At 51.1% G+C, this 26,334-nt stretch overlaps 1 protein-coding gene across 10 annotated transcripts in view; it reads right to left on the bottom strand.

The window, feature by feature from the left end:
- Nucleotides 1–1,104: 1,104 nt before the first annotated feature.
- LOC122368863 (tRNA (guanine(10)-N2)-methyltransferase homolog) overlaps nt 1,105–26,334 on the bottom strand; it is a 34,409-nt gene continuing 9,179 nt past the window's right edge. For 6 of the 10 annotated variants that reach the window (XM_043343140.1, XM_043343139.1, XM_043343143.1 and 3 more), the window contains one exon: nt 1,105–2,700. In XM_043343140.1, coding sequence (XP_043199075.1) covers nt 1,295–2,698 — 1,404 coding nt within the window. In that variant the 5' untranslated portion in view covers nt 2,699–2,700 and the 3' untranslated portion in view covers nt 1,105–1,294. The other 4 variants (XM_043343148.1, XM_043343149.1, XM_043343145.1 and 1 more) reach the window with 4 other exon arrangements.

The following is a 26,334-nucleotide window of genomic DNA, read 5'->3' as shown; positions in this document are numbered from 1 at the left end:
TGACATAATGGTTTCATAAACTCGTTGTAAAGCGCTGGGGAGGTGGCCGGCGTTACCCCTATGCCGGGCTTACCCCAGAAAAATCAACACTTTTTTAAAACTCGATTTTCTCAACCTTATACTTATTCCACGAAACCGAATTTTTGGGAAAACACGGCCAATGAACTTAGCTAGATAACAGAATATCAACATTTTATACAGCACGTATGGTATGTAATAAAAATGAAAAGAGCTTACTATGCCGGGCTTCCCCCGGCTTCCCCTAACTACGTGGTGTAAAGCATGGGAGAATACCTTGAGATTCGACGTAAACCAATTACAAAGCGATATCGATCACCGCTAACGAGAGAGAGAGAGAGAGAGAGAGAGAGAGAGAGAGAGAGAGAGAGAGAGAGAGAGAGAGAGAGAGAGAGAGAGAGAGAGAGAGAGAGAGAGAGAGAGAGAGAGAGAGAGAGAGAGAGAGAGAGAGAGAGAGAGAGAGAGAGAGCGAGAGAGAGAGAGAGAGAGAGAGAGAGAGAGAGAGAGAGAGAGAGAGAGAGAGAGAGAGAGAGAGAGAGAGAGAGAGAGAGAGAGAGAGAGAGAGAGAGAGAGCTCTGCACGCGCATGGGGCCGAAACTGGCTAGACCGTGCGTGCTCGAATAAGGCATTTTTCATCGTCGACGACAGCAACAATGGAGCGCGCAGCTTCGCTCACATGTGGGAACAGATGTGTCTAAACGGGACGCAGTGCGACGTTAACGGCACAGCTGTGACGTTAAAAACAAAGAAACAAACGGAGAGACGTGAAGTAATGACAGAAGAACTCGTAATGAAGTCATCGTAAAGCTTCCGCAGCGGTGAGTAGTTACTGCGATGAAGTTAGCACAGTTCTTCATTAGTTAAACATGAAAACTCAGCTGTATAGTACCGATAATCAAAGAAAAAATCTTTTGTGGTCGGCTGGGACCAGAAACAGGTCTCATTTTCGACATTGCACTCGGCACTGGCTAAACCGTAGGCGGCCTTCATGACCGATTCAGAGCAGTGTTCGTTAGTGCTCAACAGAACCATATATCCACTCTCCTATCCACTCTTCTATATAGCGAAACACGAAGAAATATTAACTTTCAAAGTACAAAATTTATTTGTATAAAAATAAGTATTTTACTTGCAAACGGGCGAAAGCTCCAGGACTTCGAAACAACAAAACCGTCCACAAAGAAGCAACTTATCTCAAAAGGGAGGGCAAACCTTGCCACCGACAAAACTCAGACCTTTACACCGTGTCATCGTCATGGGCTGGTTCTGACTTTCGTCACCGTTCACATTTCTCAACTGTACCGTTACATTTGTGCAACTGTTCGGGTTCCACAACACAGCCGGTGGGATCGAGTGTCCGCTCAGTCTCGTTATCACCTGCCCCCGTCGCCGCCCTCCCGGGGGGTACCACAGGCCGGGGGCTGTAGTAGCGCTCCTGAAACAGGTCCATACTGGGGTGCACTGTGGCGCCGGGACGACCTCGCTCTGCCTCAGTCAACTCGCGCCATTTCTCCATGGTGATGAGACGGCGGCTGGCGCGAGACGTCAGCGGCTGCTCGCTGTTGGCCACGAGTCGCAGACAGTCATGGCGCGGCAGCTGATCGGCGGCATACTCGGCGCGCGCCACGGGCAGCCAGAACACCAGCCGGCCGCCGAGGGTGAGCCTCTCTGCGGCCAGCTGTAGGAGGTCGGCGAACAGCGCCCCGGCGCAGTAGCCCGCCTGACTCACCTCCCGGATACCGTACGGAGGGTCCGTGACGATCGCGTCCACGGTGACACCGCGTCGCCAGACGTCCGGCCGCGCTGCGTCCGCCACCAGCACGTCCACCAGGCGCGAATGGAGGCCGTACTGACGCAGGTTCGCCGCGATACTCTCATGTTCACCACGCCGCCGACCACGCTCCTGCACTCGCGATGGCCTGGTGCGCGCGTGCACCGTGGCAGAGTCGATGTCAGCACCGAGCACGTAGCCACCAAAGTGGGCGGCGGCCACCAGGAGTGATCCAGTGCCGACAAATGGGTCGAGGACGAGCCGACCGGGACCGACGCGTGCCATGTTAGCCATAATGAGCGCTAACTCTGGGTCCATGCTCGTGTTGCCGATGTAGGCGCGCCGCTTCAGGGAGTGCTGAGTGATGGTAGCACGTGGTCCGTCACACAGCCAGCGACCAAAGTAGAGCCGCAGCGGCCGCAGCGGCGCCTGATTCGAGTCCGACCCGTAGTGTTCGATCAGCTGCAGACAGAGTTCAGAATCCCGCAGCCTGACCGCGCCCGTCAGCGGGAGAACGTCGGTGATCGCCTCTATGCGTGCCAGTTTGTCCTCGTACGTCAGGTTCTTGCTGAAGGCGTCCACGTTGACGCGGTAGGTGTCTGCGGACAGATGGGGCAGCACCGTCTCCGGGTGGTCCTCCAATCGGCGACGCAGCTGGCGGTGTAGCTCGTCCTCCGTGTCGGCAGCTGCCCATAACTCCACGCAGGCTTTGACGGCCACGGTGCGTCGGGCCACGGCGCAGGCGTCCGCCTCGCTGTCGAATTCGACCACCAGGAAGGGCTCCTGGGCCGACTGGGGCGTCCAGCGACACCGAACGTCCAGCAGGGACAGCACCGAGCGCAACTCGGGCTCGCGGAACTCAGTCAGCTCGTTGGAAAACCACAGCAAGTAGGAGCTGACAGGTGCCATGGCTGGGGGTAAAAACAGAACAAACAAGCTTTAACCCTCGCCGGACCTATTGGTTTTCTACATACGCGCCGGCCGAGGGGGGAGGGGGCGGGTACGAACCCCCTAGCCGTTTCGCCCCTGGTGGAGCTAGCGCGTCGCGGAAAAAAACGAGCGTGTGACTGTGTACCGTTACGAGACGCAGAGATTGGTACCCGATTTTAAGGTCCTAGGTCAACCGGTGACCTCTGAGGTCAGGTCAAGTGCCCCAAAGTACGGTTCAGTTTTTGGTGAATAACTTCGCAAAAAACGGCCGCAGAGCCGCGATTTTGGCAGCATCGTGCTCGCCTCGCTCAGGCGCGTCGAATGATATACATTTTGTTTGGGTCAGGTCAACTTGAAATTTTTGACTCCAGGTCATGTCAGGTCAGGTCACCAGGTCAAGTTAACTGACCAAGCCTTAAAAAAAGTTTGCAATCATGTCCAGCCTGCAGTGTTTGTCAGAAAGGTTTTAAACTTGGTGGATTGCATGCTGTTATGGGAGCCTACAATTTGTATATCTCGGATTTTTTATATCCGTGACCTAAGGTCAGGTCAGTGGCATGACCTTTCCATTACAAGTCAATGGAGAAAAATGAAAATGCCTCTAGATCCGTGTGTACGCATAGGAACAGTCCAAATATTTCAGAATCACAATGATTTAGTCCACTCGTGATGACCAAGGTGTCATTTTTGCTGATAGCCTCTAGAAAGGTCATCCGAGGTCATTTGAGGCTACAAACAGTTTTTTGCCAATAACTCGCGATTGGAAAGAGATAGAACGCTGGGGATGGTCTCATTGTGTTTGTCTTGTTGAGACGCATCGACTGATATGCAACATGACCTTTTCCGGTCAGGTCATGACCTTGACCTGAGGTCAAATTTTTAAGTTGACCTTTCAAGGTCAAATTATAGTTCATTCGACGCGTCTCGGTGAGGGGAACACGATTCTGGCAATAGAAATGTCGTGGCTTTTTGTAGTAGAAAGTTATTGTCGAAAAACACTTTTCGTAAAAACAGCTATTTTTGGAGTTTTTGCCCTCTGGAGGCTAAACCGTTGACCTGAGGACAATATTGATAATGACCTTTTCAAAAGAAGAGTTCAAAAGCTATCGATTGCTTTTCCATGCGTTTTTCTAGCTACCATAGTTCCTGAGATAGCGGCATGTTTTCTGAAAAATATAATGACAATTGGCAAATTTTGACCTTTGATGACCTCTGGTGACCCCAATATTGCTCTAAGGTGAAAAATGACCGAAATACTTTCAAACGTACGTATTGAGAGCTATCGACTGCTTTTTACTGCGTCTTTCTAGCCCTCTTAGTTTTTGAGTTAGAGGTGGGTGGTAACATATGCCCCCCCCCCTCACTAGGGCGAAGTTGGCCGAGACCGCCACTGGGGCGCGGGTTAACCCACGGCGGCCGAGGGGGGGGAGGGTGCCGCCCCCTCCCCATAGGGTTTTTTCGCGATAGCTCCTAACACGCTGGTGATAGAAGCTGAAACTTGGCATACCTGACCTTTGATTCAAGCCGGATCTTTTGACACCAACTGCATTTTCGGGTCAGGTCAGGTCACTGACCTATGACGTCATAAGTGAACCTATGCACGGTCTTCGGATGTCGCAACTTCGCAACGCCCTCACTGCCAAGTGCCAGAGGAGCTTTCACGGGGAAATGAAGCTTGCAGGATCTAGTATCCATTACGAGTCTCACAACCTGTATATCTCGGATTTTTCCTAAAGGTCACATGAGGCCAGGTCATTTTCGTGACCTCACCATTATAAGTCAATGGGGAAAAATGAAAACTGCTATTTTGGCGCCGGGAACGATCTCCAACTATCTAAAGCACACAGAATCGTGATTTGATGCACATTGCACTCCTTGCAAGGTTAGATGCGTCACTTTTGCAATGTTGACCTTGCGTGACGTCATGTATGACGTCATCAAGGTCATACTAGTTTTTCGTCAATAACTCCCGATCAAATTGAGCTAGGGAGTCGGGAAAGCCACCAATGGACTCAGGAAGACCTGCCGAATCGAATGATTGCGACATGACCTCTTTCGACCAGATTCGTGACGTGGGGGCGCTGACCTGACCGTGACCAGAGGTCAACACCCTGACCCAAACTGACATGACCTGGAGTCAAAAATTTCAGACATTGTCCAAAATTGATGTACCAAAAGCTACCCCAAGCGGCGTGGCGCTACGCGCCGCGGTTTTTTATTCACACGCGAAAAACGCGACAGGGTGGTAACTAGAGGTGGCAAAATGTGGACCCGGGGACCCGCCACCCGGTCTATGGAACCGGTCTGGACCCGGATGGGTCCAGACCGGGTCCCCCAAAATATTTGGCCGGGTCCAACCGGGTCTTATCATTTCCCTGTGCTCTAAAGTAAATATCAATATTTTTTATGCTTTGGCAAACATAGTCATAGTTGATGCAGTTTCCAGTTCATAAGTCCCAATTCCACTTTTGAATTTTAATATTCCAGCAGATTGGGCTACCTATTCTATAGCATACTGGTCAGTCTTGCTTCAATTTCTTATCTTGTCACCTACAACAGAATAAACAAGTTCTAAGTGCTAGCAATCCAGAAAACATTTCACCAAATGTTTGTACGGATCACTTCCATTCAGTTTGCTGTGCAACACCTAGCAATATTTTGAGCTGTAGCCTGTAGAAATCAAATACCAATAACATATGTAGGTAAGTAAGGTATGACATATGTAGGTTCAGTTAAGGTATGACTGAAATCCATTTATAAATGGACACAAATCCAATTGAAGCAAGGCTGACCAGTGACATTCTCACCTGCCTTTTCAAAGACCTTGACATACCAGCACAGGGGAGCACTGCCGCTTCAATCCTATTGGCCGTGGTGTCTAACGGTGGCGGCCATATTGCGCAGACCAAGAACCGGCCGCCGCCTGTGTTGAGGAATAGGGAATTCGGGACCTCGATTTACGTTTGCGGCCGCCGCATCCGTTACGTTCAAGTTACGTAGATACGGAACCCGGCATCTTACGCAGAATTGAGTGGGGAACACGATCGTATCTTCAGAATTCCTTAAATTCACTCGCCGGACCTACACTTGCCTCGGCCGAGGGGGTTGATTGAACCCACCTCGCTAATGCGCCGCTAATTTAACTAGAATTAAGCGGTAAAGTGGTCGTATGCGGCAAAGTATAATGCAGAGTGACTGGTAGGAACCCGCTGTAAAGGCCTCAGGTCAACCGGTGACCTCTGAGGTCAGGTCAAGTGATCTAAGGCAAGGGTTCGGTTTTTGGTAAATCACTTCGCCAAAAATGGCCGTAGAGCCGCGATTTTGGCATCATCGTGTTTAGCTAGCTCAGGCGCATCGAATGATATACATTTTGTTCGGGTCAGGTCAACTTAGGGTGTTGACCTCAGGTCAAGGTCAGGTCAGCACCCCTAGGTCACGAAGTTGGTCGAAAGAGGTCATGTCGCATATCATTCGATTCGGCAGGTCTTCCTGAGTCCATTGGTGGCTTTCCCGACTCGCTAGCTCAATTTGATCGGGAGTTATTGAAGAAAAATTGTGACCCTTGTGACGTCACAAATGACGTCACGCAAGGGCAACAATGCAAATATGAAGCATAGAACCTTGCAAGGAGTGCATGAAATCATGATTCTATATGCTTGAGATAGTTTCAGATCATTCTCGGCGCCAAAATAGCAGTTTTCATATTTCCCCATTGACTTATAAGGGTTTAACGTAATAGTTCCTTATATCTGAGGATTTTTTAGGATTTCATCTTGTTCTCCACTCAATTCTGCGTAAGATACTGGGTTCCGTGTCCACATAGCTTGAACGTAACGGATGCAGCGACCGAAAACGTAAATCGAGGTCCCGAATTCCCTATTCCCCAACACAGGCGGCGGCCGCTTTCTGGTCTGCGCAACATGGCGGCACCGTTGGACACCATCTGGCGGCCGATGCGCGTATATTCGGATGCAGTATGAGCAGAGCATGGGTCCCGAAAAATTCCTCAGAAACTAGAGAAATTCTCGGACACACACGACGGGTACCATATGAATGCGGGTGAGACTAAATGCTTACTTCGAAATTTAAGCTGCGTTGCGGCATTGGCGGTTATGTGCGGCGTGTATGCCGCATGATTAGTAAGCGGCGACCACTAAATTAAAAACTCAATAGCTTTGACCTGTTTTCCATGGATAACACTGCATACCAAAAATGTCCATCGCTCTCGTCATAGGATATTTAGATTTAAATAACTAACTTATCTACATCATCGTTTTGAACCAAATTAATACTTTCAACTTGACCCTCGCCCGTATAGGTGTTTTTTTTTCCAGCCGCGAACGTATAAGGTATAACCCCTTGCCGTTTCGCTCCTGATCAAGCTAGAGCTTCGCGGAAAAAACCAGCGTGTTGCCCGTGACGAGATCGCCGATGATACCCAATTTTAAGGTCCTAGGTCATCGGTTGACCTTCCAGGTCAGGTCAATGACCCAAAAGGCAGGAAAATTGGGACCTGTTAGAACGTTGGACGTGGTGAACGTGGGACATGAAAAAGTTGCACCTCTATGTAATATGTGGGTTCGATATACTGTGTGACGTTCCAAGAACTATTTGGGAAAAGTTGCACCTCCGGAGAGACGGACGGACGGACGGAGAGACGGATGGACGGACGAAGAGACTGATGACGGACGGACGGAGAGAGTGACTGATGGACGGACGGATGGAGAAACGGACGGACGGATGGACGGACTGAGAGACGGAAGGGCGGACGGACGGACGGACGGACTGAGAGACGGAAGGGCGGGCGAACGGACGAAGAGACGGACAAAGAGATGGACAGACGGACGAGAGAGAGAGAGAGAGAGAGAGAGAGAGAGAGAGAGAGAGAGAGAGAGAGAGAGAGAGAGAGAGAGAGAGAGAGAGAGAGAGAGAGAGAGAGAGAGAGAGAGAGAGAGAGAGAGAAGGGTGGTGAGAGAGAGAGAGAGAGAGAGAGAGAGAGAGAGAGAGAGAGAGAGAGAGAGAGAGAGAGAGAGAGAGAGAGAGAGAGAGAGAGAGAGAGAGAGAGAGAGAGAAGGGTGGTGAGAGAGAGAGAGAGAGAAGGGTGGTGAGAGAGAGAGAGAGAGAGAAGGGTGGTGAGAGAAAGGAGGATCAGATGAAGGAAAAGACTTAGAGATATGGATATTACTTGTCAGAGACTCGGGGAGGACGGGAAGGAGACTGATACCTAAAGAGAGGAAAGATGATCGTGAGCAAGGGGTTTGGGAGATAGGTAAGGAGACAGGGGAAAATGAGATTTTATTGCTCCGGTCCCAATAACACTTCCCAAAATAAAATATAATTGGTCGTAATTATTGAATAAGAATCGGAAATTGTCAACTGAACGTCTCATTTGCTTACATCGACCCGCCCTATACCCTGTTTGACATGTTTGCACCAAAGCCAACTTGCAGGCTATACATCGAGCCAGTGGTATATACTATACAATAAATACATCTCTCCCGGTGGTATACCTGCATAGAGCCGAGACCTCCGGCTGTATTTTCCCACGATCAGCCGGATTGCAAAGCCGTGTATTTCTCGTCCGTTGCAGGCGGCCGGCGCAATCTCCGTGAAAGAAGCGCTCCAGTGACAAAAGCACGAGCAGATCGCCTAAATGCCGGTGGCCGCGAGAATTTCTCTAGTTTCTGAATAATTTTTCGGGACCCATGCTCTACTCATACTGCATCCGAATATACGCGGCCGATGCGCATTCCACATTATAGAGTTCAGTGCATACCAGTCACTGTGCCCACCGGAAATCAGAGTTCATGTTTGATATTCAAATGCATTTCATAACTATAACAGCTTTGAAATTATTTCTATCACGGCCAGAAGACAGCTCATAAAACCAACATGCCCTTGCATAAATCCATAAAGCTAAAAATGAATCCAAGGCATTCTCCAGAAACCGTTGTATTGATCAGATTTTTAGCCAACTGGCGCCGCATGGTGGCGCTAGCAGAGCGTATTATACAATAGAGTTCTACTAGCGCCACCATACGGCAGCAGCTGGCAAAAACTGAGTCAATACCAATGCCCTTCTCCAAGGCCAATGATTCCGTGTTGATGTGAAAATGGCGCATTTGAGCGTCATATATGCTATGCCTTACGCACGCTAATCTACTGCATAAAGGTTACAATTTTGGAACACGTTCGGGAAGAAATCAGGTAAGTCTCAGAACTCTTGGTATTTATTCTATATCTAGGTACTAACAGCAAACTGTAGTTTGTTTTCTACGTTAATAAATTGGCACTTAAAGGGACCCTCCCACCTTAACATTAGATTTGAGTTGAGATAGCCAAAATGGGGTCCCTGGCTCACAATTACCGGTTTCGGCACTCACAACATCGAGAAATGCCTTAAATCGGAAATATTGAATTTCAAAATTGCAGCATTTTGATTCAGAGGGGCTAATGCTTAGGAATACCCCTCTGAATGTGTGACGTCAGCGCAGATATCTAACGATTTTTAAATGTTTGACTAAAACGTTTTGTAGCACGCGGTGGTATATGCTATTTGCGCGCAACATCTGCCGCAAACGCCGCACTTCTAAAATAAAGTCGCTAGAAACAGCGGAGATCCCAAAAAAGTAAACAAAAGTAAAAGTCTAATATCTTGAAAACCGGTGAATATTTTTCGGTGAAATTTGGTAGATATTCGTTTTCGCTCTTTCTGAACCGAGCGACATCACTTTCATGCAAATTCATAAACTTTTTTGAAGGTGGGAGGGTCCCTTTAAGTCATGATCGCAACCTTGCAGTACTTAAAAGAAATAGTTCACTTTCACGAAATTATTTTTTTTTTGCAACGATTTATTATTTTTTATGTTCAAAATAATCAGCAAAGAAAATAAAACCTTTTTATAACAAAATATTTTTTTTCTATATTTTGATATAGGAAGAACTTTTCAGTTTCTGTAAGGCACAGCGATCCAGTATGAAAAGAGCATGGGTCCCGAAAATTCTTCAGAAACAGAGAAATTATCGCAGCCACCGGCATTTGGGCGATCTGCTCGATCTGATAATGTTCCCCTGAATGTCCTAATTGATCAGTACGAGAATTTCTCTAGAGTTCTCGTAGATAATTTCTCTAGTTTCTGAAGAATTTTCGGGACCCATGCTCTTTTCATACTGGATGGAAATATATGCAAGGCACAGATCCTCAACGCAAGACACCTTTTTCGGGACGAGAAATAGAATATCTTTGCCTAGGGTGATCGTTGGGCTGTAAAAGCTCCTGATTTATGCTCGTCTCAGCCCAAGCTACGGAACTGCTATTCCAGTTCAAAACCCATGTTAAAAAGTGAACTATTTCCTTTAAAAGTTTATTGCCATTACGATTTTGCAGTACTTTAACCCAACAAAATTTTGCAGTGATTTTACGCCTGTTTTGTCCTTGCATTGCTATCGTGTCCTTGATCGTGTCGACAATTAGACATTTCTGGCGGACCTCACAACGTTTTGATGTTTCTATTTTGATTTTGAATGTTTTCTCGTTTGGGGCCTTGGATAGTTGATAATATTTGTAAGGACTAATGAATTTAATTCTAAAAACGAATATCTTTTACCAAGAATATTAGAAAAGGTATGTATCAGTATGGTTATCTTGTTCCATGTTGATGTTAGGTTCTGACTGGTGAAGGCACTGCTCTATGGATCCCCAGTTCACATGCAGGCTGTTCGGGTCCCTGCAGCATAGATCTGTGCTGCGTGCGTCATACTTGGGTGACGTCAACCGCCTGGCTCCGCCCACTCTCCGCCGGCACGCCGCGGCCGAGCGTCGCTGCAGCCTATTTCAAACGCGGCGAACCGTTGCGCGGGTGGACTGGTGATTGTCGCTCAAATAACGTTTAAATTGCGTTCAAATGTGGTTAAAGGTAGTGTGCCAGCTTTCCTGGACCGTATGGAGTTAATGGCCCAGATAAGGAGAACCGGATTTTTAGAACTTATCCATACCTTCAAAACTCATGGAAACGTCTTAAATTCTTCAAATTTTGAGTACCCCAGTGCGAAATTCGCCCCGACGGGTTGTCGGTCGTACCCCAACCACATTTCACACCACTATGAACAATAAATCACACACTGAAATCGCTATTACCGATATGCTCATCCAATCAAGTTTCGATAAACCCGTTCATCATCATCTCCTGCGGTTTCGAACACGCCTGTTAGGTGGTGCGGTAGACCGCGCCCAAAGCCAGGGCCCCGGTAACGTGAGGTAGCCGAGTCGCGGCAGCGTGCGCTGACCCAAGCCGGGGCCGCGCGTCCTCCCGGTGTCATGTGATAGCCCGGGGCTGCCCGCGGGGATGCGGTAGACCGCGCCCAAAGCTGCGGCCCCGGCTTGGGTCAGCGCACGCTGCCCCGACTCGGCTACCTCACGTTACCGGGGCCCTGGCTTTGGGCGCGGCTTCTGCTCATACTTTGTGGTGCGGTGGTGGTGCGTCGGGCCGCGCGCTCTGACTTCGGCCAAGAAAAATGCGTCAGCTGATCATTGTCATTTCTGCCACTTGCGTGTGGTGAAATGGGGTCATAACTTAAGAGACGGCTTTTTCATATCAATTATTTTACATAAAATCATATTTCAAACCATAAATAATGTTCGACAGCCAAATAAAAGAAACAATACCAATACAGGCTTACACTTTAAGGCTCGACATTGTGTTGTCTACGATTAGACAGCTGATAACTCATTCCCGTACGTCGTAACTCTGTAATGACCTCTGCTTATTGTCACACGTGCGCCGCATTCGCGATTGTTGCCGACGCCTGTTTACAGATCAGCCCACTACAGTTGTTATACATATCGAAAAACCGATAAACTTTTCGGCGAAAAAGGCACTATTCCAGGCCCATTTTTGATTTTTTTTTGCGATATTAGGTAAAAACAGAAGCTTCTTATCCTAGGAAAAATAAAATGGGAAATCTTTCAAAGGTGGCACACTACCTTTAATAGCAATGTGCCACCGAAAAGAGTGATAATGATACCCAAAAAACAACATACAAACCTCTTACAATAAGAAATATCGGACAGTAAACTTTAATCCGCGCCACTTTCGCCTCCTGCAGCACCGAATTTCGTGCTGCAGGAAAACGAAGCATGCTTCAGTAGGTGACGTCACACAGCCGGTGACGCAGTGGTGTGGGCGGGACTAACGGGCGACGAAGTCCTCACTGCGCATGCGTGCTGCAGCATATTTCATTTTGGCTGCGCAGCCGAACAGCCCTATGATTTTTAGCAGCTGTAGTAAAAGTGGCTTAGGTTAGCATGAAATTCATTGGTCTACTTACTTCTTATATTATTAAATATGACCTGAATCTGGTTCTAAAATACAAACTGTGAAGCGAAGTGAAATGACCATGGCATGAGTTTTTTACTTTGCAACACAAGTATGCCCAATTGGAAAGAAACTATTTTCTTCTTGCTATACCTACAACTGTACACAATTTTCATTATGAATTTCGGGAACGGGTCCATCTGGTTCCAACGCTGACTTAGACCGGGTCTGACCGGTTCCAGAAATGTGCCAGTCAGACCGGGTCCGGGTCCGGGTCCTAAAATTTTCCAGTTTTGCCACCTCTAGTGGTAACATATGCCCCCCCCCCCCCACTGGGGCGAAGGTTAAAGGTAGTGTGCCAGCTTTCCTGGACCGTATGGAGTTAATGGCCCACATAAAGAGAACCGGATTTTTAGAACTTATCCATACCTTCAAAACTCATGGAAACGTCTTAAATTCTTCAAATTTTGAGTACCCCAGTGCGAAATTCGCCCCGACGGGTTGTCGGTCGTACCCCAACCACATTTCACACCACTATGAACAATAAATGCACACACTGAAATCGCTATTACCGATATGCTCATCCAATCAAGTTTCGATAAACCCGTTCATCATCATCTCCTGCGGTTTCGAACACGCCTGTTAGGTGGTGCGGTAGACCGCGCCCAAAGCCAGGGCCCCGGTAACGTGAGGTAGCCGAGTCGGGGCAGCGTGCGCTGACCCAAGCCGGGGCCGCGCGTCCTCCCGGTGTCATGTGATAGCCCGGGGCTGCCCGCGGGGATGCGGTAGACCGCGCCCAAAGCCGCGGCCCCGGCTTGGGTCAGCGCACGCTGCCCCGACTCGGCTACCTCACGTTACCGGGGCCCTGGCTTTGGGCACGGCTTCTGCTCATACTTTGTGGTGCGGTGGTGGTGCGTCGGGCCGCGCGCTCTGACTTCGGCCAAGAAAAATGCGTCAGCTGATCATTGTCATTTCTGCCACTTTCATGTGGTGAGACATAGGCGTAGGAACAGGGGGGGCCAGGTGGGCAAGTGCCCACCCACTTTTCGAGGTGGGGGGGGGGGGGGCCAACCATGTGTTTTGGCCCACCCACTTTTTACTCGAGGCCCCTCGTTTCGATTTGAGAGGACGTCGTCACCTTCCAGAATAAACAAACTCGGTAAAAATAAGTTCCACGAATCCCCACGCACGGACTCAAAGGGGCCGTGATGGATCCAAGGAGGCCCTCTGTTCATACTTGTCAGTCGAAGCCCCTGAGACTGATGGCCTGAGAGGCCCTAGTGGATCTGAGGAGGCCCCAATATCCACACTGGTCTGGGGAGGCCCCTGACACTGGCGGTCTGGGAGGCCCCTCTATCCCTCTATCCACACTAGTCAGAGGTCTGAGACTGGTGGTCTGGGAGGCCCTCCATCCACACTAGTCAGAATAGGCCCCTGACACTGGCGGTCTAGCCGAGGCCCCCTACCCTCACTAGTCAGAGGAGGCCCCTCTATCCTCAATAGTCAGAAGAGGCCCCTGAGACTGATGGTCTGGGAGGCCTATCCATCTACACTGTAGTCTGTAGTCAGAGGAGGCCCCTGAGACTGATGACCTGAGAGGCCCTTATAATCACACCAGGCAGAAGAGGCCCATGAGACTGATGGACTGAGAGGCCCTTCTATTCATACTGGCCACAGGAAACCCCCAAAACGTTCGGTCTGGGCGGTCCCTCAATACGGCACCAGTCAGGAGAGTCCCCTGAGACTGATGGTATGAGAGGCCCTCATATTCACACCAGTCAGAAGAGGCCCCGAGGCTGATGGCTGTGACTTGTGAAGCCCTTCTGTTCATATAACTGGTCACTGGAGGCCCCTGAAACCGGTGGTCTGGGAGGGCCCTCTATCCAAGCTAGTGGCAAAAGAGGCCCCTGAGACCGATGGTCTGAGAGGCTCTTATATTCATACTGGCCACAAGAGGCCCCTGAGACTGATAGAGAGCTCCACTCCTAATGAAACTGAGGGGGCCCTCTATCCACATTTACACTTTTCTAGGGAGGCCCCCGAGACTGATGGTCTGAGAGGCCCTTTTATTTATACTGTCCACAGGAGCCCCCCTGAGAGTAATGGTCTGAGAGGCTCTTCTATTTATACTTACCAGAAGAGGCCCCTAGGATTGATGGTCTAACAGGCCCTTCTATTTATACTAGCCAGAGGAGGCCCATGAGACTGATTGTCTGAGAGGCCCTTCTATTCAAACTAGGCAGATGAGGCCCCTGAGAATGATAGTCCGAAGAGCCATGCGGCGGCAACTGGCCGTGGCCATATTTCGGCTCGGTAGGGCCCCACAGAGCTCATGAGAGCACCTCAAGGGCTCCTGAGTAGACACGCTTATTCCCATAAGGGTGCCACGCCGGCTTCTGAAGGCTCCTTGTAGGCATCTAAGAGCCCTTTCCGGCCTCTAACGACTCCACCCGCCTGTGATGGCTCCACACCAGTGTTTATGAGCGCCACACAGCGGCGCCTTTGAGGGTCATACTAGTGTCTCTTAGGGCCCTATATCGGTGGCTCTGGGGGCCCCACACCGGCGCCTCTGTGGGCCACCACACCTGTGCATCTCAAGGCTCTATAGGTACAGCCCACCGCTAAAGTAATGTGTGGTTTTACCAATCTCAACGGATGGCTTTGACCGACGATTTTTAAATGCGGACTGATTGAAAAGAAGACGTCAATAGATAAAGTTGTAGCTGCAAGGGTGAATATACATGTAAGCTACATTTAAAGTCTCATTGCAGTCTGGCTAATCGTTCCTAGGCTTCAGAAGCAGAACATACCCATGACTGAAACCACACATTACTTCTGCTGTGGACTGTACATCTGAAGGACCCACACCGACACCTCTGAGGGCCCCACACTAGTATCTCGGAGCTCTGAAGGCCACACACCGGTGACTCTGAGGACTCACCGGCTCCTGAGAGCACCATGTTGATGTCTAACGGCTCCACAAGGCCACTGAAGGCACCACACAGGCTCTCACTGAGCTCTAATGTCCATGTACCGGCCTCTGAGGGATTTAAGCCAGCGCATTCATAGCTCCACACCAGCAATTATGAGGGCTTCACACTGAAGTATCTGAGGGTTCCACACCGGTGTCTCTAAGGGCCACATACCGGCATCTCTGAGGGCCCCATACCGGCGTCTCCAAGGGTCCACATCTGGCGGGCACCCATCAGCGACTGAAGGTCCCACACTGTCGACTCCGAGAGCCCCATCTGCGTCTGGGAGCAACATGCCGTCTCTAAGAACCACAGCGGCTCCTCCGTCGAAAGATGGGCGTCTGCATGCCAAAGGGGAGCGGTTCTGAGACAGAAGGGCAGGGCACCTACGTGCAATAGAGGGGCGCCTATAAAGCCCTAAGCTAGGGGCGCCTCAATGCGAAAGAGGGGTGCCTCTGAGGCCTACATATATGGGCGTCCACATGCAATAGAGGTCTGCAAGACTGCAATTGATCAATGCCATGGGGGTGCATTCATAAGGAACAGGGGCGCCGGCATGGCAAAGAGAGGCGCCTTCAAGTGTCCATAAAAGAGAGATGCCTATGATAAGCGCACATTGTATGCGACAACGGGGCGACTGTGGGACATATAGGGATGTCTCACTCTCTGATGACTCGTATACATAGGGCGCTTATAGGTGTGCCAAAGAGGGCGCCTATGAAGCTAATGGGGGCACCTGGGAAACGAGGAAGACATTTGTGTAAGGGTTTTCAGGGGTCATGCGCCGTTTGCCGCAAAAAGATTCTAAAAAAATCGGGGGGGGGAATAAGTTTTAAAAATGGTGCGGACTTTCTGCACTGTTCGCTTAAGCAGTTACGCCCCTGGGACGGGCCTGGGTACATCTGCCCGATCTCAGAAGCTAGATTTGGAGGTCATACTTGAAAGCAACCAGCAGGACGAGGCAAAAGTTGGAGGCCCCTGAAAATAGGAGGCCCCCTGGAAAAGGAGGCCCCTTGACAGGGTGGCCCACCCACTTTTCATGACGTTCCTACGCCCGTGTGGTGAGATGGGGTCATAACTTTAGAGACGGCTGTTTCATATCAGTTATTTTACATAAAATACGCCCGGTTATATATGACAAGATATAACCGGTTTTTCCGCGACACTACGAGCGTCTTCTCTGGGTCGGCCCCGGAGCCGGGCCGGCATCTGCGAGCAGCGTTCGGCGGCAGGCGGGCGGCCGCCTGCGCCCCCGGGCGGCAAGGCCGCTAAGGCGGCGGCCTCCTCTGATTGGCGGAGCGACTCGTGTCACGTGACGGTGACGGCGCGGGGTTTGAGTGCATTTGCGCGGTCATTCTGTTCTAAGCCGCCCGGTCTGACGCAAGTCAGCAGTGTTCTCGCTCTGTAATGTTTTTGCGTTTACTGCGGTCGTGTTCAGTGGAAACTGGAAGACATCAAGGAGAGTATAGGTTCAGTTTTTATATAAATGCTATATGGATTGACGAGGATGTTTTTTTTTTTTTTCTTTCGGGGTTTTTGTTTATTTTTTACTGGTTTGTTGTTTCTATCTGATTTTTTTCATTTTCGGCATGAGGTTTGGTTATTTTGTGCTAATGTTATGCTATCACGGTAAGAAAAGGGTCGATGAGCAATGGGTCGGCAAATGCCCGGTATTATAGGTTCTTTGAAGGTTAGATAAAACAACGAAACTTGGACTGCTGGTAGGAATAGTCTTGGTGTGTTTTTTTTTCAGATTTTGGGAGATTGAGTGTAGGTATTTGCTAGGTGAAACATAGCTGTAACTGGTTTTTTTTTTTTTCTTCCCTGGAACGGAACGCCCGGACTTTGCCATTCTACACTCCGTGTGAGTGAAATCAGCTCATGCTTTCTCGGTGTAGCAGCTCAGAGTGCACGGCCTGGCCGGCGTAGGGTTTGGTGGCCACGTGGTGTTGGCCGGTGGTTGTGCAGAGAGTTGGTAGAATTGCCGTTTTGTGGTGCCTGGTGTTGGTTGAACTGTGGTTCCCATACAGGTGAACGGTTACTGGCGTAAGGTGTGCCAGGTGGGCGTACCCCGTGGAGAATGAGCTGCTGGTGATGTTGGCTCTGTCCGAGCGTGTCCGAGCGGGGTTTTCAATAGTGGGTTAGGGATTGTTGATAACAAGGGTACCAACTACCGGGTGTGACTTGAGAGGGTAAATGGAGTTCATTGTAAGGATAACCAATGCAATGGTATTGGTCTAAGATGGCATTGTTATCTGGTGTTAGGTTGGGATGAAAGGTTTAGTGGTTGATACAGAGGTACAGAGGTGATGATACAGTGGAACCCAGTTTGGGTGTGATAAGTCTCGGCGGACTAAGATATTATGGATTAGATGGGGAATTATGTAAGGTGGTTTTGGGATGCATTAGCGATAGCCTAGTAAGTTACAGGCTATTACCCAGAGGAAGTTTTCACACCCATGTTTAAAGGCTGCAGTAGGTATGCCATTTTCTAGGATGCAGGTTTAGGATAGCCCGTGATTGTGTGGCTCTCAATCTGCATTGAGGTACGAGTTAACTGTGTTTCGTTTTTTATGGTAGTGGCGTTTGTAAATAGTTTTTTTTTTTGCCAGAGTGAGGTGCCTTCCTTGTCGTTGGTCAATAGGGCATTGCCAAGGCATGCATAAGCGACATCTGCAATATGCATATCCTGCCGATATGTCATCACACGCATTGTCAGATAAATGGCGCCAGTATACTCGTATATAGCCCCTTTTTGATACGAGATTTCGGCTAAAAATGGTTATGTGACACAATCTATTTTTTTTTCTTCCATGGCTTGATGGTTGGCATCAGACTCTGAACGGCGACGGATCGGCACACTCGGCGGGGCCGGCCCGCTTTGCCAGAGTCTTCTTCGGCCGCTGGAGGATTCCTTCACAGCTCCCACGTCAGCTGAGGGAGTCCGACCCCTCCCAGCTCATCTTGCTCCAGTGGTGCTGCCTAGCAGGTCTTACGGGACATCGTCAGGTATAGGCCAAGGTGGCCGGGGTTTTGAAAGGTACGTTATTCCATGTACGGGGCCCGGAACATATCTGTTAATGGAGGTTCTAGGGGACCCGATAGGGTGGATAGTGAACGCTTGGGCATGGCGATATCGGCATTTTTGAGGGGATATCTGGTTCCACCAATAGGGACATAAGGGCAATGCTGGTGGAAAGTAAGATGCTAAGATAGTAATAACATTGTGATAGAATCGTTAGGCGAAGCCCGAAGAGAAAAAATGAAATCTTGTCAACTCTAACGTTAGACGTGTTTTCAACATTGGTTTGCTGCTGCTGCTGCTGCTGCTGCTGAGGGTTTTTAAATCGTCTGTAACTATCTTCAAAGCGGTCTATTTCTTAGCAAATTATTTCTACTTGTCGCTATAGAATATAATATGACCTTTCTCCTGCAAAAACAGCGAATGAACATCGAACATACAGGTCAGTTACTATCATTAATAGCTAAAATGAAGTAAGTCAGTATGCGTTGTTAGGACTGGGAGTTCCCCTCAGTGTCCCAAAATTGTATTTTGGCTTGGGTGTCAAAGGAAAATTCCTAGGGGCCCGGGAACGATTTTCAAGGGGGGCGAGCATATAAAATACCTGACATGATGCATATGAAACGGTGGCGTAGCTAGGGGTCTAAGGGGACACGTACCCCACCTCCCCATCGGGTTCAAAGGGAGCCTCGGGTCCGAGGGGCCCTGCGGCGCCATTTGACCACTGGTGGTTAACAATGGCCATATCGAAGGGCCCCATGGGGCTCATTAGAGCACCTCATGGACCCTAAATTGCCACACTAAGATCTCTTTAAGGGCCCCACGCCGGATTCTGAGGGCCTCTTGTGCCTTTTAAGGGCCCTTCAGTGGTCTCCACAGGCCCCTTACTGGCCTCTGAAAGTTCTTACCGGCCTATGAGGGCCCAGTTCTAGGGGCATTTCCCGCCTGTGATGGTCCCACAATTATTTTTCTGAGAGCCCTATAACGGCAACTGTGGGGGCCCTCGTCGGCGCCTATGGGGGCCCACACCGGTGTCTCTGAAGGTTTCACACCCCCAATTCTGAGTGCCTACACTAGTGCCTATTAATGCCCTATATCGGCGACTCTGAGTGGGGACCCGAATCCCTACCCAACACCGGCGCATCTAAAGGCCACCCACTGGTGACTTCTGAGGGCCCCACGCCGGTCCGGTGACTCTCAGGGCCCCACCGGCGTCTGATAGTACCATGCCGGTCTCTAAGGACCCCGCAGAACTTCTTCTGCTGGCCTAAGGGCCTCTTGCCGGTCACTGAGAACCCCCTGCCGGCTTGTAGAGGGTTCGCGTCCGCAGCTCAGGCCCCACACCCGTCTGTAACGGCTCCACACCAGCGTCTATGAGGGCCCACAGCAACGCCTGTAAGGACCCTCACCGGCGCCTCTGAGAGAATCACACTAGCACCTCTGAGCGCCCACACCGGCACCTGCATGACATTCCCACACCAGTGCCTCTAAAGGCCCCTTACCGGCGGCTCTGAGGGCCCTACGCCGGTGATTCTGAGGATGCTAACGATATCCGAAGGCACCATACAAGCGCTTAGTGTCGCTGAGCTTTTAATCCCATACCGGCCTTCCAAGGGCACCACGTCAGTGCACTCATTGCCCCACACCCCTCCCTTACACCCGGAGCGGGTAAACTGTCATACCTATAGCAACGATTTAACCACAGTTGTACGTTAGGTATTTCTCAAGGTTGACTCAAAATGGTCCAATGTAAAAGCTGGCCTGCCAAACTTATGGCCAAGGCCAGGCCCAAACAAGAGCGGGATGACAACAGCAGATGTCAAATCGACACTGTAACAGCAGAAACCATTCAGATGGCAAGGAAATGGCCGTGTGCTTATGTTTAGATACATAAAGGAAACGAAGTCAGGAAAAGGGAGGGAAGATCCTTTCTCGCTGCCTCAATGTTGAGGGGGCGCCGCCCCCTCGGCTCTCAGGTTGGGGGGGGGGGGGGCAAGCGCCCCCGCTGCCCCCCCCCCCTGTTTCCCGGGTCTATGAAAATTACTCACCAAATAAGGGAAAAGGGTGGAAAATTGATGGTCAGATAAGGCCTAAAGAGTGGAAAAAGAATGTACAGCAAAATTTAATACAAGGCTGGTATGTGGGAAGTAAAATGGCTATCGGTCCATGCAAATGCTTTTTCTTGGCAAAATTGGGAGTGGAAAATGGGCTTAAATAATGGAGGCGAGTGAAAAATGATTTTCATTTGGATGTCGTTTCCCACCTGAATCAACAAACTTTGGAGCACTGGTACGGGGTACCCCTCGCCAGCATCAGGGTTCACGTCACTCAGGACCTGCCTGGTTGGTTGGTGGGTGAGTTACTGTACCTTCTATGGGTGACATTGAGCCAGCTCTGCGTTTGGAGGCAGTAAACACCTCCAAAACGTGTCTAGCTAGGAAGCAACGGCAACCTTTAAACCCATATTGGCCTGTTTACAGCGTAGGGGTTGTCTGTATGCCGGTCATTTGGTCCCTGATAAATCCGGAGCTTCGCGGAAAGGCAAGCTTGTTGCCCGTGGCGGGTGATGCGGATACTATCAGATTTCAAAAACGGGTATTTTTGGTATTCAGGTCGGGTAATTGCCTTGAACATTCGGAGAATCTTGGGATGCCCAATTCTGCAAGTCCCGGGTGAAGCTCGCTAGTCTGCCCGGGGATGTCCCCTTCTACAACGACCCCGGGGCAGCTCGCTAGTCTGCCCGGGGGGGGGGGGTGTCCCCTTCTACAACGACCCCGGGGCAGCTCGCTAGTCTGCCCCGGGGTGTCCCCTTCTACAACGACCTCGGGGCAGCTCGCTAGTCTGCCCCGGGGGTATCCCCTTCTACAACGACCCCGAGGCAGCTCGCTAGTCTGCCCGGGGGGGGGGGGGGTCCTCGCCTACAACGGCCTCGGGGCAGCTCGCTAGTCTGCCTGGGGTGCCCCCTTCTACAACGGCCTCGGGGCAGCTCGCTAGTCTGCCCCAGAGTGTCCCCTTCCACAACGACCCCGCGGGGCAGCTCGCTAGTCTGCCCGGGGGTATCCTCTCCTGCAACGGCCTCGGGACAGCCCGCTAGTCTGCCCGGGGTGTCTCCTTCTACAGCGGCCTCGGGGCAGCTCGCTAGTCTACCCGGGGATGTCCCATTCTACAACGGCCTCGGGGCAGCTGTCTAGTCTGCCGAGGATGTACTTTTCTACAACGGCTTCGGGGCGGCTTGCTTGTCTGCTTGGAGGTGGCTGCCGCTAGGACGCCCGGTAGCGCGGGTAACCTTACGGCGGCTTAGAGTGCTGATTCCTGGAGCGGGCCGAGAGCCCTCCCCTTTTTTGCTGGGCGGCTGTCAACGACCTTCGTTGATACTGTTCTAACCCCTTCCAAAGTTCTGGGAAAATTAATGGTCGCGCTGATAGGCATGTGGTGCATAGGGTTCAAGGTAAAGGAAAATACGGCTTCTGTTGTCAGATGCCTCAGAACTCATGGATGGTTGTTTTTTCGGCGGTTATATCGAGGGCCTTTAGTTGATGGAGGCTATCATCGCGGTAGTGGCTAATGCTACTGGTTGTTAGTCCTGCTGAAAGGGCTTCGGTATAAATGCCGTAATATTGTTCTTCAGTGGTTACCGCTGTGTCGCTCACATTCATGTTGGCAGGTTTTAGGGATCGTGGCGTTTCTGGTAAGCTTCGGGCCAGGTTGAGGAAATAATTACCTACCTTCAACCAAGTACGTATTTGAGTGGGTTCCGCCGCTGGTCTCGACACTGGCGGCGACTACAGGTCTTTTGTGTTAATTTGTATCCCCCATTCGGTCTGCTGGTCTCGGGAAGGGGGTGTTTTATTTTGGCGCATTGGTGTCTGGGTGGATGTATTGAATGGGTGGGGACACCATTGCGCCGCGCGGGGGGAGGGGTGGCGGCCCGTTGGCAGGGCAGTCTCGGTTGAGACATGTATACTTGCTAGTATGTTTGTGTCGTGTTCATTTGGGCTGAATATACCAATAGCCCCTTTTTGTACAGCTACAGTGTTTTCCTGGAGGGACTTGGTTGTGAGGTTTGCGCTGAGATTGGTAACGCATAGCATAGCTAATTGTCTCTATGTTTGCTGGCAGCTCGAAGGGGAAGCGGAAAATACGCCCGGTTATATATGACAAGATATAACCGGTTTTTCCGCGACACTACGAGCGTCTTCTCTGGGTCGGCCCCGGAGCCGGGCCGGCATCTGCGAGCAGCGTTCGGCGGCAGGCGGGCGGCCGCCTGCGCCCCCGGGCGGCAAGGCCGCTAAGGCGGCGGCCTCCTCTGATTGGCGGAGCGACTCGTGTCACGTGACGGTGACGGCGCGGGGTTTGAGTGCATTTGCGCGGTCACTCTGTTCTAAGCCGCCCGGTCTGACGCAAGTCAGCAGTGTTCTCGCTCTGTAATGTTGCGTCCCACGTCAGCTGAGGGAGTCCGACCCCTCCCAGCTCATCTTGCTCCAGTGGTGCTGCCTAGCAGGTCTTACGGGACATCGTCAGGTATAGGCCAAGGTGGCCGGGGTTTTGAAAGGTACGTTATTCCATGTACGGGGCCCGGAACATATCTGTTAATGGAGGTTCTAGGGGACCCGATAGGGTGGATAGTGAACGCTTGGGCATGGCGATATCGGCATTTTTGAGGGGATATCTGGTTCCACCAATAGGGACATAAGGGCAATGCTGGTGGAAAGTAAGATGCTAAGATAGTAATAACATTGTGATAGAATCGTTAGGCGAAGCCCGAAGAGAAAAAATGAAATCTTGTCAACTCTAACGTTAGACGTGTTTTCAACATTGGTTTGCTGCTGCTGCTGCTGCTGCTGCTGAGGGTTTTTAAATCGTCTGTAACTATCTTCAAAGCGGTCTATTTCTTAGCAAATTATTTCTACTTGTCGCTATAGAATATAATATGACCTTTCTCCTGCAAAAACAGCGAATGAACATCGAACATACAGGTCAGTTACTATCATTAATAGCTAAAATGAAGTAAGTCAGTATGCGTTGTTAGGACTGGGAGTTCCCCTCAGTGTCCCAAAATTGTATTTTGGCTTGGGTGTCAAAGGAAAATTCCTAGGGGCCCGGGAACGATTTTCAAGGGGGGCGAGCATATAAAATACCTGACATGATGCATATGAAACGGTGGCGTAGCTAGGGGTCTAAGGGGACACGTACCCCACCTCCCCATCGGGTTCAAAGGGAGCCTCGGGTCCGAGGGGCCCTGCGGCGCCATTTGACCACTGGTGGTTAACAATGGCCATATCGAAGGGCCCCATGGGGCTCATTAGAGCACCTCATGGACCCTAAATTGCCACACTAAGATCTCTTTAAGGGCCCCACGCCGGATTCTGAGGGCCTCTTGTGCCTTTTAAGGGCCCTTCAGTGGTCTCCACAGGCCCCTTACTGGCCTCTGAAAGTTCTTACCGGCCTATGAGGGCCCAGTTCTAGGGGCATTTCCCGCCTGTGATGGTCCCACAATTATTTTTCTGAGAGCCCTATAACGGCAACTGTGGGGGCCCTCGTCGGCGCCTATGGGGGCCCACACCGGTGTCTCTGAAGGTTTCACACCCCCAATTCTGAGTGCCTACACTAGTGCCTATTAATGCCCTATATCGGCGACTCTGAGTGGGGACCCGAATCCCTACCCAACACCGGCGCATCTAAAGGCCACCCACTGGTGACTTCTGAGGGCCCCACGCCGGTCCGGTGACTCTCAGGGCCCCACCGGCGTCTGATAGTACCATGCCGGTCTCTAAGGACCCCGCAGAACTTCTTCTGCTGGCCTAAGGGCCTCTTGCCGGTCACTGAGAACCCCCTGCCGGCTTGTAGAGGGTTCGCGTCCGCAGCTCAGGCCCCACACCCGTCTGTAACGGCTCCACACCAGCGTCTATGAGGGCCCACAGCAACGCCTGTAAGGACCCTCACCGGCGCCTCTGAGAGAATCACACTAGCACCTCTGAGCGCCCACACCGGCACCTGCATGACATTCCCACACCAGTGCCTCTAAAGGCCCCTTACCGGCGGCTCTGAGGGCCCTACGCCGGTGATTCTGAGGATGCTAACGATATCCGAAGGCACCATACAAGCGCTTAGTGTCGCTGAGCTTTTAATCCCATACCGGCCTTCCAAGGGCACCACGTCAGTGCACTCATTGCCCCACACCCCTCCCTTACACCCGGAGCGGGTAAACTGTCATACCTATAGCAACGATTTAACCACAGTTGTACGTTAGGTATTTCTCAAGGTTGACTCAAAATGGTCCAATGTAAAAGCTGGCCTGCCAAACTTATGGCCAAGGCCAGGCCCAAACAAGAGCGGGATGACAACAGCAGATGTCAAATCGACACTGTAACAGCAGAAACCATTCAGATGGCAAGGAAATGGCCGTGTGCTTATGTTTAGATACATAAAGGAAACGAAGTCAGGAAAAGGGAGGGAAGATCCTTTCTCGCTGCCTCAATGTTGAGGGGGCGCCGCCCCCTCGGCTCTCAGGTTGGGGGGGGGGCAAGCGCCCCCGCTGCCCCCCCCCCCTGTTTCCCGGGTCTATGAAAATTACTCACCAAATAAGGGAAAAGGGTGGAAAATTGATGGTCAGATAAGGCCTAAAGAGTGGAAAAAGAATGTACAGCAAAATTTAATACAAGGCTGGTATGTGGGAAGTAAAATGGCTATCGGTCCATGCAAATGCTTTTTCTTGGCAAAATTGGGAGTGGAAAATGGGCTTAAATAATGGAGGCGAGTGAAAAATGATTTTCATTTGGATGTCGTTTCCCACCTGAATCAACAAACTTTGGAGCACTGGTACGGGGTACCCCTCGCCAGCATCAGGGTTCACGTCACTCAGGACCTGCCTGGTTGGTTGGTGGGTGAGTTACTGTACCTTCTATGGGTGACATTGAGCCAGCTCTGCGTTTGGAGGCAGTAAACACCTCCAAAACGTGTCTAGCTAGGAAGCAACGGCAACCTTTAAACCCATATTGGCCTGTTTACAGCGTAGGGGTTGTCTGTATGCCGGTCATTTGGTCCCTGATAAATCCGGAGCTTCGCGGAAAGGCAAGCTTGTTGCCCGTGGCGGGTGATGCGGATACTATCAGATTTCAAAAACGGGTATTTTTGGTATTCAGGTCGGGTAATTGCCTTGAACATTCGGAGAATCTTGGGATGCCCAATTCTGCAAGTCCCGGGTGAAGCTCGCTAGTCTGCCCGGGGATGTCCCCTTCTACAACGACCCCGGGGCAGCTCGCTAGTCTGCCCGGGGGGGGGGGGGGTGTCCCCTTCTACAACGACCCCGGGGCAGCTCGCTAGTCTGCCCCGGGGTGTCCCCTTCTACAACGACCTCGGGGCAGCTCGCTAGTCTGCCCCGGGGGTATCCCCTTCTACAACGACCCCGAGGCAGCTCGCTAGTCTGCCCGGGGGGGGGGGGGGGTCCTCGCCTACAACGGCCTCGGGGCAGCTCGCTAGTCTGCCTGGGGTGCCCCCTTCTACAACGGCCTCGGGGCAGCTCGCTAGTCTGCCCCAGAGTGTCCCCTTCCACAACGACCCCGCGGGGCAGCTCGCTAGTCTGCCCGGGGGTATCCTCTCCTGCAACGGCCTCGGGACAGCCCGCTAGTCTGCCCGGGGTGTCTCCTTCTACAGCGGCCTCGGGGCAGCTCGCTAGTCTACCCGGGGATGTCCCATTCTACAACGGCCTCGGGGCAGCTGTCTAGTCTGCCGAGGATGTACTTTTCTACAACGGCTTCGGGGCGGCTTGCTTGTCTGCTTGGAGGTGGCTGCCGCTAGGACGCCCGGTAGCGCGGGTAACCTTACGGCGGCTTAGAGTGCTGATTCCTGGAGCGGGCCGAGAGCCCTCCCCTTTTTTGCTGGGCGGCTGTCAACGACCTTCGTTGATACTGTTCTAACCCCTTCCAAAGTTCTGGGAAAATTAATGGTCGCGCTGATAGGCATGTGGTGCATAGGGTTCAAGGTAAAGGAAAATACGGCTTCTGTTGTCAGATGCCTCAGAACTCATGGATGGTTGTTTTTTCGGCGGTTATATCGAGGGCCTTTAGTTGATGGAGGCTATCATCGCGGTAGTGGCTAATGCTACTGGTTGTTAGTCCTGCTGAAAGGGCTTCGGTATAAATGCCGTAATATTGTTCTTCAGTGGTTACCGCTGTGTCGCTCACATTCATGTTGGCAGGTTTTAGGGATCGTGGCGTTTCTGGTAAGCTTCGGGCCAGGTTGAGGAAATAATTACCTACCTTCAACCAAGTACGTATTTGAGTGGGTTCCGCCGCTGGTCTCGACACT

This window comes from Amphibalanus amphitrite, unplaced genomic scaffold (genome assembly GCF_019059575.1).
Source record: "Amphibalanus amphitrite isolate SeventyFive unplaced genomic scaffold, NRLGWU_Aamphi_draft 000984F_arrow, whole genome shotgun sequence".
Taxonomy (NCBI): domain Eukaryota; kingdom Metazoa; phylum Arthropoda; class Thecostraca; order Balanomorpha; family Balanidae; genus Amphibalanus; species Amphibalanus amphitrite.
This window is presented reverse-complemented; position numbering and strand designations above follow the sequence as displayed.